The 18955-nt window shown below is 44.2% G+C and overlaps 1 protein-coding gene across 1 annotated transcript in view; it reads right to left on the bottom strand.

Moving 5' to 3' along the window:
* The window catches only part of LOC143345554 (uncharacterized), a 138263-nt gene that overhangs the window by 98272 nt on the left and 21036 nt on the right, over nucleotides 1-18955 (bottom strand). Inside the window, exon 2 of the mRNA XM_076772815.1 lies at nucleotides 5770-5802. Within this exon, the coding sequence (XP_076628930.1) occupies nucleotides 5770-5802 (33 nt within the window). The remainder of the gene's footprint in view (nucleotides 1-5769; nucleotides 5803-18955) is intronic.

Below are 18955 nucleotides of genomic sequence, written 5' to 3' on the forward strand. Positions count from 1 at the left end.
ATACATTACACAATTTCGACAAGTAAGATGCCGTTTGACACTTGGAACAGAAGTTGGATTCCCTCCAAGGAAAGATTGATACTAAGTCACGAACTATTTGCTCCGATAAATGATAGCCTGTTCTCTTATGGACAGTATTTCTACACTCTGGTAATAACAAGTGACACAACGGGGACGTAAGAATAATGCATTGAACTATTTTATCTTAGAAACGTCGATTCCTTATATGGTACCATAATTACTAAGATTACTACACGATTGATGAAATTTAGAAACTCGTGAAGATTAAGTTCGGTCATCGATGTAAGTTCATTGAGTTTACTTGCTGCGATTAGGTTTTAATGAGTCGAGAAGATTAACTTTGTCGATAAAGAAAGGATCCGATAAAGTCTACGAACGCTAGAGCGTTTCTTATGCATGTACTTCCTTACGCGTTGTCCCTTCGAAGAACAGATATAACTGCCGGATGCGGATACCTGTTCCACGATCCCTCGTCACAGAAACTTCAACGGAACCCACGAATTTGCGTAGGACATCGGGAATCATTATGACAAGATTGCCCGACGAACCGAACTGCAGCAGAGGCACCGTTTCTTTTTTTCTATGTCTCTTTCAGGAGGAGCTGGGCCTTTCTGGGGCCCTTTAATGGGGCCAAAGGACTGCCTGAATGAAACCATCGTCGTCTGGGTTCAGCTACTAAAATGACTGTCGACGTCGTTGTCGGGTACGCCAGGTAGTCCCAGACGCGTCGCGATACACGCTTTTGACATTAGGTGACGAAGGTGAACAGATATTGGGCCTGTCGCCCCTAAGATCCAGCGGATAACAAGAATACAGACGTTTCTCATTTCCGCGCAAGTGTTAACAAGATCCAGAAATTGTTCTCGTCCGTAGGTTTTTATGACCTTCGAGAAGTCTGCTACGTCCGAGTGGTTCGAGTTCAGCGATCGAGGTATCGGAGATCCTAATCTACAAGCATCTTGGGATCCGCGAGAAACCGTGCTTCCGAATACGAACAGAACGAAACGTCTGTAACGCAATTAGGATAACGCGGCGTTGTTTTTCCCGTTGGGAAATTTATTCGACGATTCGCGGTTATCTAAACGCCGAGCGATGCGCCAACCTCCAGACCAGTTGAACCCCGTTGACCATTCCCAGAATAGTCAAAGGACTCGCGAGATGCTTCCAAGACGACTCGAAGGTTTTTCTTGCTCGGCTATCAAACGAGTTTGACGTGGACACCGGGGTCGGTGTGTTAGTCGAGGAAAGAAAGAGCCTGCTAACGGGATAAACGAGCGATCGTGCCACTGTACTGTACAGTTCGATACGTAACGGAGAAAAGTAGTGTGCACATCGTTGTACAGGCCGGAAGAGATCGTACGCAACGGGTATGAAAAGTTTCTTGGAAACGTTCGGAGCAACGTGCATATAAAATTCGAGAAATGTCTGTCGGGCAACTAGGTGCCCGATTCGCGGAACAGGTGTTCACGGAAACAGTAAAATTCCTAGTTCACGACGGGAGAGATGCGTTTACCAATAGTGCACGCAACACCGTTTCTACGCGAACCAGTCGTAAGTATGAAGACAAGCTACCTGAGGTACCCAAATTGATTTTAAAACATAGTCTTGTAATTACCAATAGTGAATAAGTACACCTTAATTTAAACGAATACCAAAGGGGGGCGTTCTTCGTTAACTTTGATGTTTTGTTTCGTTGCATTAATAATTTTTGGAATATTTAGGCTCTGTGCAAGAGTCGAGGTAGAGCATCGTCGACAGCTCAGCACCAACCGAAAAATTTCACCTTCTACCCCCAACCATCTGCCAGCGCGCCATTTCCTGCTCGGAGAGTGCCTCCTGTAATCATTATTATTCGCAGCCAAATAGCCGGTGGCTCTCTCGGCACTGATTGGCCTTCCTATCTCGAAAATACCAATTCTGCCGAGCCATACTGGCGTATTAAAGCTCGTTCAGCGTACTCGGGGTTAACCGACTGCGTTGGTATTGTTCGACGAATCGGCGGCGACAATGGATTTTGCAAAAGTTTTAAAAACAGCACGAGATGGTTGGGTACAAATTGATTCCGGGAACTGAAAGTATCTGAACGAAATTGAGAAAATTGAAAAAAGACCTTCAACTATTTAACCTTAAATCGTAACAAAATTACGAGACAACAACGATCTTTGTCCAGAGACGAAGTAGAGCACGCCCTAATATTCAGTCTCACCCCGTGCGAGTAAAACCTCGCAGCCTTCGACCGCCTAATTTAATACCAACCCTCCGTTTCGACAGCACGAAATTAGACCTCGGTGGTTGGCCATCCCCCACCGTTGACGAGATTAAAACGTCAAACGACATTCCGTAGCTGGTTCGCAGGCTGCACGCCCGCATGCAACTTCCGCCAATTACCGGCTAGCTGGCCAGAGAAAGGAGAAAGAAGAGGGTGTCGGAGGACGCACGGCGAATGCAAAGCATCGGCAAGGTCGCGATTCAGGAACGAGCCAGAGTTGCTGCTCCGTCACCTTCGCAGGTAGTCGAAAGCATCCGAGGAAGAGGATTCGACTCGAACGCGGAGAGAAAGAGACGAGCAGGAAGGCGGACAGCAGCCACCGCTCAGAGGGAGGGGAAGAGGAACAGAGACGGCCAAGAGGAGAGTAAAGGCCCCGGGCGAGGTCACCCACCGCCCCCGCCCCCTGCACTCCCCCGTACACCCTGATTACCCGCAGCCGGGGGCGGGACACGCTGTAATGAGCATCGAAGAGGTGCTCAACTTCGACTCGCTGAATTTTCCCCGTAGAATCGTAGAAAATGGAAGAAGATCGGCCATAGAGGAACTTCCGTGCACTCTTAAACTGCGCCGCGAGGACGTTACGCTTCCTTCTACCTCGTTACGGAATTCGTTCTTCGATCTTATCGGAGACCGTAAGCTCCCCGATAAACGTAACGATTTAGTATACGACTGGTCCACGAGTTCCAACTATGGCGTAATAGATCCGTACTGGTCCAAGTTGCCACCTGATACGAAACTGATGACCCGATTGATATTGGTACAAACTGTTACTTGTAGTTACTTCTAAACACTGTTGCTCTTGTTAATTAAAGAATAAAGAAAATATGAGTCATTATTGGATTTTTGTTTCTTTGAGACAATTTATGGAATGTCTATCCATTTCTCTAACTGCGTTATATGGCTAAATTATTGCCCAGTGAATAGATCGAAGATCATCCAACGCCATCAATATTGTCCAGCCAGTAAGAAGATTTTCTAGATCTCGGCAAAAAGTGAGCCAAGTAGAAAAGATTAACACTGTACGTGCACGCAACTGCGTCAAAGAAAACGAAAGATCGTCCCGTTTAAAACCGCGTTTCTCAAACGACTCCTGGCAGTAATCGTTCTGTCGTCGGTTCTCCGGGAACGGAAGAGAGATCATCGTAAAGACAGATCGGCCGTAATACGACCTCGATCAGAAGGCGCCCGCTGAGAAGGTCGCGGGGAGCGTGAACGAAAGACGACGTAGAGGGGACAGGCTGAATACAAGAGTAGCCTGGTTGCCTGTCGGCGAAGACACCCGGATGATCGAGCGATGTTATTTTAAGTTTTCCGTGGGGGATCTCCCATCTTGTCCTAATCGGCTGTCAGCCACCCCCGTGTCTGGGGTCGCAGGCCACCCCCAGGACACGACGTGCCGACGCGTCTCGCTCTTACACGTACACGCGACGCACCAACCGAACAGAGACCTTCCTGAACCGACACACAGACCCCCCGCGGACGAGATTCGCCCCTTTTGTACGAGAAGATTCGCGCGCCAGAGGAATCCCATCCCCCTCGAGGGGTTGTCGGATTCAAAACGCTTTACACTCTCATAACTGGGACCTGTTGATTCTGGCGGCGTTGAAAATCACCGCCACCCCTCGTGCGTTCTCAAGAATGTTCTACCACGTGCTTCGTCATCGCGATCGCCATCGCGAGCAGGACTTCGATACTATTAATCCCTCACGAGGTACGAATGTAAAACCATCAAACGAATCAATTTTTCCTATAGAAGTTACAAGATTTAGGAAACGTATATTTTGATAAACGAATTTATAAAGCATTTCTAAAATACTTAGTCCGTCGTGACCGAGAAGAGAATAGAATACCCGTCTCTGAAGCATCCTGTATAAGAAAGATACGCCGAGTCGTTACCACCGCAGCACCGGCCGCTAGCAAAGATACGTAAGACCGTACAGTGTACGGACATCGTGCCTGAAGAGTTAATGTCTCTCTGACCGCAAATTATCCCGTGAAGATTTCATAAACGCATTTAATCGACCCACTCATGGCCGAATATCGCGGAGATTATTACGTTACTTATGGGTATTCGAGGAAATTAGTTATCAACGCGTAACGCTCCAACCACGGGATCCCTAGTCGTTACTAAATTTGTTACATTAGCGTCAACCCCGTTCGCGTAGCAGATAAGACGCGAGCGTAAAGCGGCCGCGTCGGCCGATAAATATTCCCGCTAGAGCTTGCTGAACCGACCAATAAAACGTATAATAAAAATTATCGCTCCGCTCGCGGCGATACCGCGACGACTCCTGAAATTCCTCCGCGTCCTCCGAAGCACGGAACGGACCGTGAAGATGAAGTCGCTCCAGGAAAGTTGGGATGACCTCGCGCAGGGTCTCTGCGGCTCGTTTGATGGACCTCCTCCGTCTCTCTCTAACCCTACGGACCCGTGGCGTCCACGTATTACCACCGGATACCCGTTTACGCCGCCAAGTTTGGTGGCACATATTATATACCTGCGGAAAGGAGGTAGAAACGCGGACGAAACCGAGAGAAAAAGACAAGATCAAGAGAGACGGACGGCTTTCTCGTCGCCAGCGTGCTTATTGCGTGATATTAGCCACGGTGGCTGCCGGGGTAATCATAATCTAGAAAGAGGGACAAAACACAGGCCCCCGAATCGCATAACGCTGAATTTTACGACTTCTGCCGCGGAGGACGGACGACCGGATGCAACGCGACTTTTTACCACCCTCTAGCCGGACTTGATGTCAACAAGAAGATGCCCCGACCCTCGGACATCTACACCCCGACAAAACGCCGGTAGATCCGAGAAACCAATTTCTCGAACCGGGTCAGATTAACTTCTGAACACCTGTTGGAACTAGAAGACAGGAAAATCGAACGCTCGCAACAGGAATTATTCGAGCGAAAAATACTCGTTTCATTGTCTACGAAATTTGTTAAATTTAATAAATATCGTAGCGAGACCCAAGTCATGAACGCGTTTGAATATCCGTCTTGAATACTCGTATGCAAAGTAGCACTCACGTCTATGAAGGAATATCAACTAATCGAACCGTATCTACCGATCGATCGCACGGCTCGAGAGCGAAAGGACGCCGAGTCCGTTGTCGGCGCTTTCTATCTGAAACGGTCGTTCCGAGAAACCGATCTGACTTACGCGTTTGCATAAACTGCACCACGGTTTCCAGGTAATAAAGAGAAACAGGGAAAACGAACAGGGGGGATCAGAAGAAACCGTGATCGCGACCGTTTCACCGGCCGTTACGTCGCGCGTGTTTCGCAATCGGTACGAAACGAACGGCGAACCAGCTGAATGGAAACGGACCTCGGAATCAGTCCCTGCGCGTAATAGGCGGCGGAGGGTTTTTTTTTTCACGGAAGACACCGAACGGAAGGTTCCGCGGATATTTCTCTAGGGGCGTAAGTACGGTCTTGTAATTTCCCAGAGATTGAGATCGTGAGTCACTCACCGTAAGGTCGGTCCGCAACGGGTTCGCACGAGTCTGCAACAGAAAAGCAAAACCAAATCTTTGATAAAGGAAACATTCCCCCGCGGCGTGCGCCGAATTCTTCGTTTGTCTATTGCGCGCAATTAAACAGCAAAATTCCACGAGCAATAATAATATCGGACGATCGTTAAAATCGAATTCTATCGGGAATTCTAATCTTCGACCTCTCTTGTTTCTCGTTTCCCCGCGTCTTTATTCGCATTCCGCGGCCCCGGGGAAAGAGCTATCATTACGCGGACGTTCGAATTGTTTGTTCGCGACAATTCAACAACGACCGTGATCCCCCGTCCGGTAATAACTTTGTAATCACCGGACGATCGGAACGACCCTCGTGCGTCGGTGCTATTACATCTTTTTCGATTTGCATACGACGGACGCTGCCGCGATAATTTGACCGCGACGGAGGTGGTATCCTCGGCTAATAAAGGCCTTGGAATATCGCGCGTCTCTGTTAAGTAATACCTCGCGCTGGCCGCGAAATTGCAAACAATTTGCGCTTCGACGGGGACAATTGCGCGCCGAAGGATTTCATCGATCACGGTTGTAATATCTTTATTCGGCGCACGGTAATTGAACGCTGCGGTGAAATCGCTTCTGATGTTCGTCCGAGCACATTTATTTAGGTTTTTTTTGTGATTATTTAGTGCCTTTATTGCATATGATTGGTGTATTATACTCCCGGTTCAAAAAGTACTCTGAATTGTCTAGTTAACCCTTAATATAATTTGGAACGATGCTTTTTACAGACAGAATTAGTAGTAACAAATTAGAAATATTAAATTACCCTTCAAAGAACAATGTTAAAACATGGCCATTCGTCGGTACATAATAAGAAACCAGGAAACTGCAGTTAGCTCGATTGACAAGTGATGGGAAAATTGTGATGAATGTACCTAAATGTCTGAATATTACGGTAAGTACAACTCATCTAATTACAGTAATATATTTTATTTTTATCTTTCCGTTCCCGAAGTACCTAATCAGAAGATCAATCAGAATGTCTATGGAAGATTTAACGAAACAGGGAAATCGTAACACTGTTACTACAGAAAAGCAACAACCGATATCTTGTTCGTAGATAATCTAAAGCAGCAATTTTCCACCATTGCGCATCCTTCGTGAAAGGAGTACTAATTGTTACTTCCGTATAGTAAGCGTGGAAGGTCTGGCAAGACGATGAAATCATAAATCTATCGACATTCTGGACGATTTCCAAAACAAGCATTTAACAAATCTTTATCCAAAGAAGACGAAGATGAAACATAGCGATTATCCGAGCTGCACTCACCATGACATTTTGATCTTTATAGAGTCCACAGACGTCGCTATTTTTTTTAACAATAATTTGAACAATTATCGTTGATACGTCTATTTGAACGATAATTGTAAAGTATATGGTGTTGAGGAACAACCTGTTATATGGCATAGGCTCGGTGGATGATAATATAGCGCTAGTATACAACTATCGTTGCAATTCGACGTATGTACAACTTATCGTACAATAAATTACGTCTGTCACTCCTATTAGTCATTCCTATTATTACAATTTTCTCATTGTACGTCAATTAAATAGTTATTGGTTGATTCCTTAAAGTGATACGCGTTCTATGACAATTTTTTTGTTTAGAAAAGCGTCAAAAATGTCCATTTTCAGATACATTCTATTGCAAAGTGCTTCGTAAAAGTAATTTAATATAAAAGTAATGTCCGGATAGTCTCCAATCGAATTAGCAATTTTCTATAGGAGATTTTACATATCGTTTACGTAGCTTCGTAGCATAAACACGTTCTTTTACCATCCCCCGCAACCAGAAATCGCACGGCACAAGGTCTGGAGAACGTGTCGGCCATGTTAGAGGCTCTCATCGTGCAATTCATTTCCGTTCGAATTTCCTGTTACGGTCGGTATAGGCAATTAGAGACAATATATACACACAGAATTTCTCCGTACAAGGGGTAACATTTTTTTTTAAGCACCCTGTGATTTCGATAATTTTAAGATGCATCGCGATCGAACGAAGAATCGAATTACTCGCGTCGTTGAAATCTCGCGCGGTGATTCCAGATTCGCGAATCGAATGCACGCGGACTTAATTGCGATTTCGGTAACGAAAGGTACTGCGTGCCTGGGAGGCATGGGAGAAAAAACCAGGAAGTTTTAATGTTACGTTCATAGACAGCAGATGCCAGACCGACGAGATCGGCTTAGCGGGAGCTGGTAAATGTCTCACTCAAGGCGATCGCACCACTCTACTAGAAGCCGCTAGGTAGGTCATCGGATGTCATAAACGCTCGACGAAGTTTCCTCGTCGGTGCAGCGCGTGTTAATAGCCTCATTAGATATCACGGCGCAGTGACGTATACGACCGATCGTGGACCATCGACCTAAACACGTACAGGCAAGAAATACGTCAGAACCATTTGTTATCCTAACGATCTACCACTTAGACGCTCCACGATAATATTCCAGACGAGAATGACCTTATAGAATATCTTTTACCCTATTGCAGTGTTCCCACAATCCACATAATCTGACCCTTTCTCGAATAGAAAAATCTATAAATATCAAGACGATAGAGAAATTCTAAGTTTAAATATGGTCTACAAAGTAGAATGTTGTTTGATAATAATTTTAGGGTATACGGTTCCTCGGTATAATGTTATCATAAAATATTTATAGCTACAGTATTGCTGAGTGAGTGGAGCTAAAATATCTTCGTTAAAAATTTCATCATTTTCTCGTAAAATCTTGTCGAATCTCGAAACTGCCGAACAGTGGCATGGCGAAGCCAGTCATCCGCGCAAGGAGCGTATAATAATGGACACAGGCAGGGTCGTTCGGCTGGCACCGCGATCGACAGCAGAGATTAGATTCGACAGGACAAAACATTCTGCATCTGGTATTTCGACGGACCTGTCGACGACGGCATCGACGACGACAAAAGCTAGATGATGTTGTCGACGAACGAGTGCCAGTGGTCTCCAAATAACATGCAGAAAGCCTCTAAATTGTTTTTAAAATGCTTCTCTTCTCTCGAAGAAATTCCTACATTTACTATGTTAAAAATGTCCTTCATACTCGAAGAAAATCTTTATATGTATAGTAATTTACTATATTTTCTAAGCCTAGACAGTCAGACCAATGTTTCTATACCTTGAAATTTAGTAACTCTAGTAATTAAAATTCAGGTGACATTCATGAACGAATGACATGACAGTTAATGTGCTAATCCGTTCAGGAGGAGTGTCATGTATTTATGCACGGGGTAAATGTATGACGTCCGTCCTGAATAGGTTAAACGAGTCGATGAGACCTTGAATTCCTTTGGAAAAATTAATCACTCTTAAAAATTACTGTGTAAATTTGAGAAGTTTGTAAGTGCAACTAAAAAAATTATTAATGCATCACGTTCGAGTACAATTTTAATCTATGCTCGGATAAATTACCATGTTGTTAATTCTCGACTAAAGAATGCTACGTGGGATCGCGACGAAAATTCGAAATATTTTTCCGCGTAAGAAAACGCTTTGTCCATGGCTGAAATTCGAAATCCAGCGCTCCTACGACGTTTGTTTGCCGGGATAATCACGACGGAGCGGCGTTGTATTCTAATATTTCCCGTGAACCGCGCCGCGGCGCGCCATCACGAATTCTAATTCAGTCGCCGGTCGTCCTGGGCCCTGGAGGTGCCAACGGGGTCGCACGCGATAGTCGATAAATATTAAACGACTTTCCACCTGCCTGGTCGTGGTCGGTGCTCGGCTGCGTTTCGAGTGGCGGGGGAAGGAGGGACTTCCGAGAGGGAGATGACTGAATGTTAATTAGCGAGGCGTGACAAGTGTTAAGTAATCCATCCATCTAACCGCGCGCAAAGAGGGAGGAGCCCGCCTAACGCTCGGTAATTAACGCGACACACACCGCCACGCACCATCGACCGACGCTCGTCCTCTGCTAGTCGCAATTAGCGGCCGATTTAACTGTTAACCCCGGTTGGTCTGGAAAGTGAAACGGAATTTCGTGCCCCCTCGTGTCCCCGGAAGTCGAGGCTTCGCTTTCGCGGGACCTAACTGTACATCTTCGGGCGATCCATCACTCGATGACAAGTCTATCCGTTGCTGCGTTCGACAACGCTACCGAACTTACACGATTCCTTGCTTTTTCACTTTCCCGATTATTCGTGACCGTTGTTTCGTTTATTTTATTTTATTTTATATTTCTTCGTTCGAAGCTTGTCATTATAGAATAGCCCTGCTCTTATTAAAACATTCTTCTGTAACGATGAAAACTAATTCCATCATAATTTCTCATGAAACTGAGAGTATATCTATAACGCGTTGATCAATGCAAATGGATACATTTTTAATTACAAAGTACATGGAAGGAAGTGGAATAAATTTAGCAGCAAATTGAATTTTTCTTTCTGACTTTTTAAATTACCACGCGCGGCTAAAATCACTGTTGACGATCGCTGCTATGTGGAGATGTTTCGTGCAACGTTAACTTTATATCGTTGTGAGCAATGGATCCGTAACTTTCGGTGCACCATGGTCATTCACCGAACCGACATGACTGGGCGTTTCTAATCGAGAGAGAGTTTCAGCTAAACAAAAATTGATCGTACGAAGTTTCGTCATCGTAATTCAAGGCTATTGTATAACTGAAATTGCTTTTTACTGTTTCCGAAGAGTGTTGTAATTAGCTGTACGATTCGAATCAGAATATTAACCAATTACAGAAGAGCGTTTATTATTCGAGCTTCTGTTATTTGAACGTTTTATTATACGAACGAAACATTTCCTCGTGGAATATCATTTATAGAACATCTTCATAGAAAGCGATCGTGATCATCATAATTTAGCACAAAACCGCTAATGTGCAACCTTCCTAATATTGTTTTATACTTCCTACTTTTTGCATTTAAAAATGTAAATATACTCTTTCCTATAACTTGAACTCGTACGTGTTGGACGAAGCTATATCTCTGTTCTAAGTTAAGATAGAAAAAGCCATAATACAATTATGGATGACTTCGAGCAATAATACTTACTAATTTAAAAAACGAGGTATCCCTAAACGTGACGTCCGATTAGCCTAGCAAACATAGTGACAGCAGGTAATTCGTAACGAAGAATGATGTACGATGATCTCGATTCGATACAACTCTTTTTCTAAATGTACGTAAGAGAGAGTCGGGGGAACGAGCGAGAAAGAGAGAGAGAGAGAGACACTTTGATGCGTGTCAAAAGTTAGATTCAAATCCCCTCGAGAGATCGAATGGCCAGCCGACGGGCGGTCGAATCGCCGAATCACAGTCAACTGGATCTCGGGGCCTCGTCGAATAGATGTATCAGTGTAATTAACAACAAACAATGGCCGTGAGACGCGCACGCTCGATATCGTATATTAATCGATTAGCCAGCTCGTCGGGCCCCGGAGATATGCGCCGGGACTGGTTGTTAATCATCACCGCGGGTGCGTTTGTACTTCTGACGTTCTTTTTCATCGTGAGAGAGAAAGACCGATCGAAGCAGCCGCGATTCGCCTTAAGGTTCTTCGGGTCTCTAACCACCTTTGTGACGCGTCGTTTCACCGCGCGTATCAGGGCCACCGTGACTACAGAACTTCCAGCCTACATTGTAGTTTCTGTCGTGACCGATCGAGTTTCGATTAATTTTTTGCGTTTCTGGTGTACGCTGCCGCGCTCCTAAATTCGACGAAATTTCGAATAACAAATGTTATTCGGCGAGCAACTATGAATGAATCTACCATGAAGCCAATCAAGCTATGGCTTCGGGCACCTGCGTGAAAGGGGCCCCCTAAAGCTCCTCGTTCGTTGATCTTTTAAACGCGACTACTATTTAGAAGCATAGAGGAAAGGGAAATAATTCAATCGGTTAACGAGATAATACCTACTACAATACATATTGAGCAAGACGTACTCGAATGGTGATTTAATTAATAGATCACATTCAAATCGCAATAGTTCTTAATTAGATTTTCGAGTGTTTGTATTCCGGAAAGGTCCACAGGCTCCCCGTGTGAAACTGTATTTCCGTGCCCCTCGGCTGTACGCGAAACATTCGAGTCATTAGCGATTATCGATGACCATCAATGTGGAACAGCTTGCAACCCATCATCAATTAAAGTTAAATAATAGCTCGCGTTGTCCATCCGTTAACTCGCTCGTTGAACCTACTTCCGGGACGCTACTTCCATCGACTGTTCTATTCGCTTTAATTCATTATCGATACGCGCCAAGACGCGGCATAAAGGAAAGGAAACCTATTTCATAATTCCACGAGGAACGATCTATTGTCGAACGGACTCTGTGAATCGAAGAAAGTATCAGGCGTTGGGAGAAAACGGGTACCATAGGTTCCATGACGAAAGTTAAAAGGTTCTTCGAGTTCTTGAGATACTAACCGTTTCAGAAACATACTATGCCCGATTTCAATACGTTCGAACAGGTTTCGATGCAGCCTCGTAAATTAACGGCGATCCCACGACAATCAACAGACCATGCTGCGCTCGACAAAAGAACAGCAAATCTCGACCGGTCGGTTGATCGATAAACACACTACGAAAACAAGCAGGTACGCGTGTCCGCTGCAGCTAGCAGTCGCCGCGAAAATCACACGCGACAACGTGCCGAGGTCTTCGACACCTTGCGATTCCGTTCACGGTCCGCTTTACAGCGCGGAATCAACGAGACGACGCTCGATCGGTCACGTACGATTCTACGATTAGTTACGCGAGTTCCGAGAGTTCCGTTCCAGCGGGGCAAACAACACGGATCCCCGCGCTCCCAACCGGGCAGATTTCGCGCCTTGAGACGCCGAATCAAACCTATGGCTCGACAAGGTTAATAAGATCCCTGACATAGTGGTCGAAGCGTGGAGAAACAAGCAATGGAGTCGAGACCGTCAGATCCCAACCAAAATTTTAGTGCTCTTTACACACCATTTGTCCTACGATTCTTCCAAGAACCGAATTTAAAAATGTATGGGCGTGCAATCAAATTCGACTGTCGCGTCTGTCCATTACTCACTGTTTCTACTTTTCCGAACAGGAAGCTTCGTATGCCAATTTTTATTCGCCTATCTAAAAGGGCGTGCTTTTCTCATGCCCCATAAATCTTAATATCATCCTTGAAATGATAGCAGAAACCCTTCCGCATACCTGAAGAAGTCCACGTATGGTCCGGCCTCTGTCAATTAAATAGAGAGAAACTGTCGTCGCATAAACTTCTCTGTCGATTCATTCTCACGTCAGTCGGATACGAATGATGGTTCAGGTGAGCCAAGATGAGTAGACGCGCCGTTTAATCAGACCCCGACTCGTGGATATTTAGTAATCAAGAGATCGTAACTTTTCCCGCGCAGTGAAAGGCCTGTACGCACCGCGGCGTCGCTGACGACCGCTAATTGCCAGGACAGTCTTCGAGACAATTTTATATCCGCGTTGCGAGCCTGGTTAAATCACCTTTCGTCTTTGTATACTCACGGTCCCATTGTCGGCCGGTTTTATTCCCTCTCGACTCGAATGAAAGTATGAGAAGCAATTTGATTACGCGTAATCGCCCTGCTCGGACTGAGGGATACAATTGCATTCTCTATGAAATATTCGATTAGATTATCGCGTCCGAGACTACTTATCTTTTAGGAGAGAAATCTTCCAATTTCTCGTGCTGTAATTAGGAAAAGTCTATTCAAGACTCTAATATGCTTCGTTGCTTTCGTTCAAAATATTTTCAATACACGTAACTGGTGGATTATTAATACTTTATAAAAATTAAAATTTACGTAAATTGGTATTTGCTTATGGTCACTCGAAACATTTTGGATTTCAAAGTTTCGAGTGTCCCCCCGTGTTTAATAGAAAGCCTACCTAAAAACAATCCCGAAAACTGCCGAAGTACACCTGTTCGTCGAAAAAATCGTAGTCTCCTGGACACGCAAGAGACTTTTTGCCGCCGAAATCGCGCGACATTCGTCTCGGGAGCGTGAAATCGCGAGGGAAGCAGCCTCCGAGTAGGACGGCGGCCGTAAGGGCAAAGGCGAGCGGACTATCAGGCCCGCCCCCGGCCAACAATCCGTCACCGTGCTGTCTTCCGTCGAGTGGCGGAGTCCGGGCCCCGGACGTCACGGAAGCTCAGCTTCGAGCGGGCTCGAGTGAGTCACTTAGCCCGATGGAAGGAGTACGTTGGACGGAAGATGGGACTTAATGTATGCGTGGTACGTGTGCACGTACGAAGGAAAGAGAGATCAGAGATAGACAGAGAGAGGGATAATCAACGAGCAAGTGAAAGGGGAAGAAAGAGGCAGTAAAAGACCCGGCAGACGGCAGGGAGGAGGCCGGCGGAGCGGAGATGAGGCCCCGGTAGTAAAGTCAACGGTTGCCGCCCCGGCAAAAAACTCAAATTGATCAAAATGAGAATTACGTGGGTAAAAAAGTAAGCGACCGCGGTGGTAGGCACGCATTTCGTGCCAGGAGAGAGTTTAGGTAGCGACGGCTTCGAGAACGCGACCGACGATAGATCCAACCGTAAGCTTCTAACGATCCGCGATCGTGGGATACGGGATCCCTTCTTCGACAACGTCTTTTGCGTTATGAGCGCAACCGCTCTGAACTAGATTTGAAACTAAGTGAAATTCATCGCAATTATTGCTTCCCAATCGAAAACATCAATCGATAGAGTGCTTACAATTCTATGTATTCGTTACACAGGTAGAGGCTGCGAATGCTTCCTTTCCATGTTACAGACCTTGAAAGTTGTACATTAGCGAAGAAGCTGTCAAGCATTATTTGACATTGCTGAGATATGATATTGGAATGTTTCATAGTCGTTGATAGATTTCAAATAATGCTAAGAATGGTAGTATTTGTTGAGTCTCCTTGCTTAAGAAGTCTGCTTCGAGCACTTCCTGTAACGTGTATCTTTACAGAAGCTATAACTCGACTATAGAAAACATTCCCGAACATATGTTTATACGACATTTTTATGTAATTACAGCGAGTAGAATATATTCCTGAAGTTGAATCATTTATTTTAAAAATAGTCTGTGGAACATCGTAGAATAGCCTGGATGAAGTTTCGCGGCCTCTAGAATCCCCATTAAAATTTTTCCCAGGGGTGGCCGAACACCCTGTATATTCTTTCCTGCTTAAAGGGCATTACATAAGATGAGAAAAAAGAAAAATTATAGTTGCGACTAATTTACGAATTGCTCTTTCACAAGCTCACCAGAATCGATCATTTTTTTCGAATACGTCTTTTCCGGTGATCAATTATCCAGTTGTTTTGACTTCGGTACTCTTTTGTAGACAAGTGACAGTAGCCTTCCGTTATTAAGCACACTAGTTAGTATCCACAAATTCTCACGTCTTCGAAAGGGGTTCACAGAAAGAGATTGCTATGAATTCACAGCGATAATCCAAAAACAATTATAATTCTCATCTCATGTTATACTTAAGTAGTAGTAAATAAGTTAATATTTAATTAACTTGATTTATAGCCCACGTCGAGCTATTCAAATACAGTAGAGTCTCCATTAAAATTAATTAGTTCGTCCTTAAGTAGTAGGAAATTAGTTCATACACGAGCAGCAATAATATCAATATACAAGAATAGAATCTTTGAAATCGAAAGGTGCCTCAAACTTTTTAACGTTTCCATTCTATAATCACAATATTTATTCTTATTTAACGAGTAATTGAAATAAAAAATTGGTCGTAAAATATGTTTCGTGGTCTTACATGGTGGATGTAAGATTCTTTATTCCCTTTCGATGACTATAACACGCGAAAAAACGTAATTTCCAACCTATTTGCGCGGGGCGTGCCGATTGGCGTACCGATTCGATAAATACAGAGCGCGATTTAAGGAACGCTAGCAGGAAATCGCCGGTCTCCTTATGCTCACAAATAACGCGGATACGCGAGCATATCTTCGTTCCCCGGTAAGTAGAATATTAACATACCTAAGTGATGCAAATTACGCTCGGTTCGAACGCACTTATAACTCGAATCGAGCCGGGTGTTCGTCCCCGCAAAAACACGGATTCTCAGGATTTAATTTTCCGTCTATTACGCGCGGAACGTCAGTAATTTTAGCCGCGATGAAGACGAATCCGGGGAAAAACCGGGCATCTTAGTTACGAGCGTTTGATGGTAATTCAGCGTAGTTAAATATTCAAACAATCTACCATATGTTCTAGCACCGATTTCATAATAATTAGACATGAAAATCCGCGACTGCGTTTGCGGAAATAAGGATTGGAATCCGTCCGTAGACATAATCTTCGACTTCATGGATATTAAACAGGGATAGATATTCGAAAAAATGGTTTAATGAGTGAGTACGGTAAATTACGCGAGCTTAAGATTAACTTCCAGGGGCTAGCCTTTTTACCTTTTAGATTATTTAACATTTGTTATGCCAAAGATATGTATCTTGTTTTATATTATATCAGCAACTACGCAATCTACAAAGATTTGAATATAAATTGTCATTAAAGAAATTCAAAAATTTGCAAACTGATCGTGATACTGTTCGCTTTTATGTGCACCTAACCCAGACACTTATATGATCCCATAACGTTCTATTGCTATGATCAAGGAACGCGCAATCAACCATCGCGTAGAAAGAAGATTTAAGGAAGAATGGCCTACTTCCAACGCCTGAAGAATATCAAGCTGCATATTTGCACTGACAGAGGAGATAGATTGACCTCGATGGGTAGCATCTTTCTCCGAGCCATAGTCCCCCATCCAACTCATTTATTATAATCATATTGCTACGAATATTATTGTTACGTTACGGTAAGAATGATCCATATGCAAGCGGAGATTTTAATAACTAAAATTTTAAAAAGATATCTAAAAAAATATAAGAATGTATAAGATGTCAATTTTAAGTGCTCCTTCCTATTAAATAATCGTACAAAAATTTCTGGATTACTGAAATTTGAAAACTGGACATAATCAATGAAGATGTTTCCAATTTTGAGCAAGAAGTTTCGCGGGATCTGCAATGGGATCGTTTGTATGCGCGGTTAGACGATGAATCACGCGATGCTGAACGGTCCGAATAAATGCAAACATTCCTATAAAATTGAAAGCACGGCCATAGGTCGATGGAAGAGCGTCACCAAGACAGCGTACGAGTAAAGCTAGAATCGACGACGAAATGAAGTCGTCGAATTGATTGAGAAGTCACGAGGAGACGCGTGCAACTGGACCTTAAAATATGGCCACTTACGAGACACGGGGTTAATTACTTCTGTCTTACCAAGCGACCGGTACAGTAATGTATTAGCGCGTTTAGGCACGGCCAGTTAATCCCAAGGAACTGCTGAACGCACCGTTAAGCACGCTTGACTCGTTAAGTTGCCTAATACGAGAGCCAGCGTATGAACGATATTATCCTAAAGATGATCGCTGTCGGGCGGGAAGAACGGCTATGTTTTTGGCCACTCTAATCGCCGGTTCCTTTGTACTGCAAGGCGTTCGGATATACATGTTTCTTAATACGTGGGAAGACTCTCGGATTCAAGGTCCGAGAAATCGTTCAAAAATTTTAAAATGGTTCTAGATATAAAATCTATCTCTGCAACAGTTAACGAGACTAAAAGCATCGCTATGTACAAATTTCGTTTACGAATAACGGAAAATAATTTCGCATTCGTTCGCAAATTACCACCCATTTAGTGGATTTTTTAAATCAACATCCAAACGAGCGAAGTAGCGGACGAATGCTAGCTCAAGAACGAATCGAAAATTTGCATTTATTATTCGCGAATAAAATTTGCTTAAATCCGCCAGGCGTGTTGCTTTGCAGTGAGAAAGTCGGCTTGAACGTTCAAAGTCGTAGACATCAGCTATCTCGCGTTGCAAATTAATCTCTCGACCCTGATAGTCCCGATACGATCGTCGACGCTACCGTGAACCGTGGAAACTGCGGTTAATATCTATTCCGAACCGAGAAAATGTATGCTGTATGCTTTTCCAGTTTCCGAGCTAAACGATGTAATGAGTCCAATTAGGATACAAAATTCCCGTGTCGAGATTCCCCCTGGCCCATGAATCCACCCGGACGACGAGAGAAAAATTGCCTCACCGGGGCGGATGAAAATCGCGCGCTGTATGAAAACGCGTCCTTAGTCACGCGTGCGCGTTTTTATCGTTCGGCGGGATCGTGCCGGAAGCATAACTCGATTCGCCTTTTCGTTGGCATTTGCATGCGCGGAAATAATTCCCATGATTCGCCGGAAACGTATCAGATAAGGGCCCGCGGCTATATCCCGGTCGCATTAACGGGCTAATTAAAGCGGCGTAAACAATGGCGGACCTGGGGGAGTCAGCATCGGCACGTCAGAAAAATCCGGAATACGTATGTAAGCGTAATCCGTACTGTGCCGCATTATGCGCCGTCTGTAAGGTAATGCACGAACACGACCAACTAATCAGCTGCCATCTACATCGTTAGACTTATGTTTATGTATGATACATGTGCTTACAAGCACATCACTCGCAATAACGATTATGAAACAGAACTATTTCGGTACTGTCTCGTTGATCAACCTTCTTCCAAAACAAGATACGCCTACAGATGGCTAAATATTAATTTTTACGTACGTCTAGTTCCTGGGATTGGTTGCTGGAATAACATAAACTCGAACCAGAAAGAAGAGATCAAAGAGAAAACGATCTTACATGCAATAAGTACCGTATTGAGTAACAAATATTGAGAGGGCTAGGAATTCTGAGTCCAAACACTTAAATGTGGAGCAGTCGAAAGGTTATACTCTGGTACACCAAGAAACAACGCTAATTGTCTGCTTTCGAACTGGGTCTCCTGACTGGGAGAGTTGCAAAAATAATATTGATTCTATTCGGAAAGAAACACCCAAGAGAAACCCTCCTCACGATCAAATATACTTGGAGTTAAGAAGTTCGAGTTCGAGTACCTTGCTTCTGTAATACTAGAGTATGAGAAGTCGTTTTGAATTCAACCCTCCTTAGGGGGTGGAAAATATATTCGTCATCTTGGGATTTTACGCGTCTAGATACTCTTAGTATCGTAGAACAGCAAATGTCTATTTTTGAGCGTATCGATTCGAGTATCGTTTCGGGACAAAATTTGCG

This window comes from Colletes latitarsis, chromosome 9, assembly GCF_051014445.1.
Source record: "Colletes latitarsis isolate SP2378_abdomen chromosome 9, iyColLati1, whole genome shotgun sequence".
Lineage (NCBI taxonomy): Eukaryota > Metazoa > Arthropoda > Insecta > Hymenoptera > Colletidae > Colletes > Colletes latitarsis.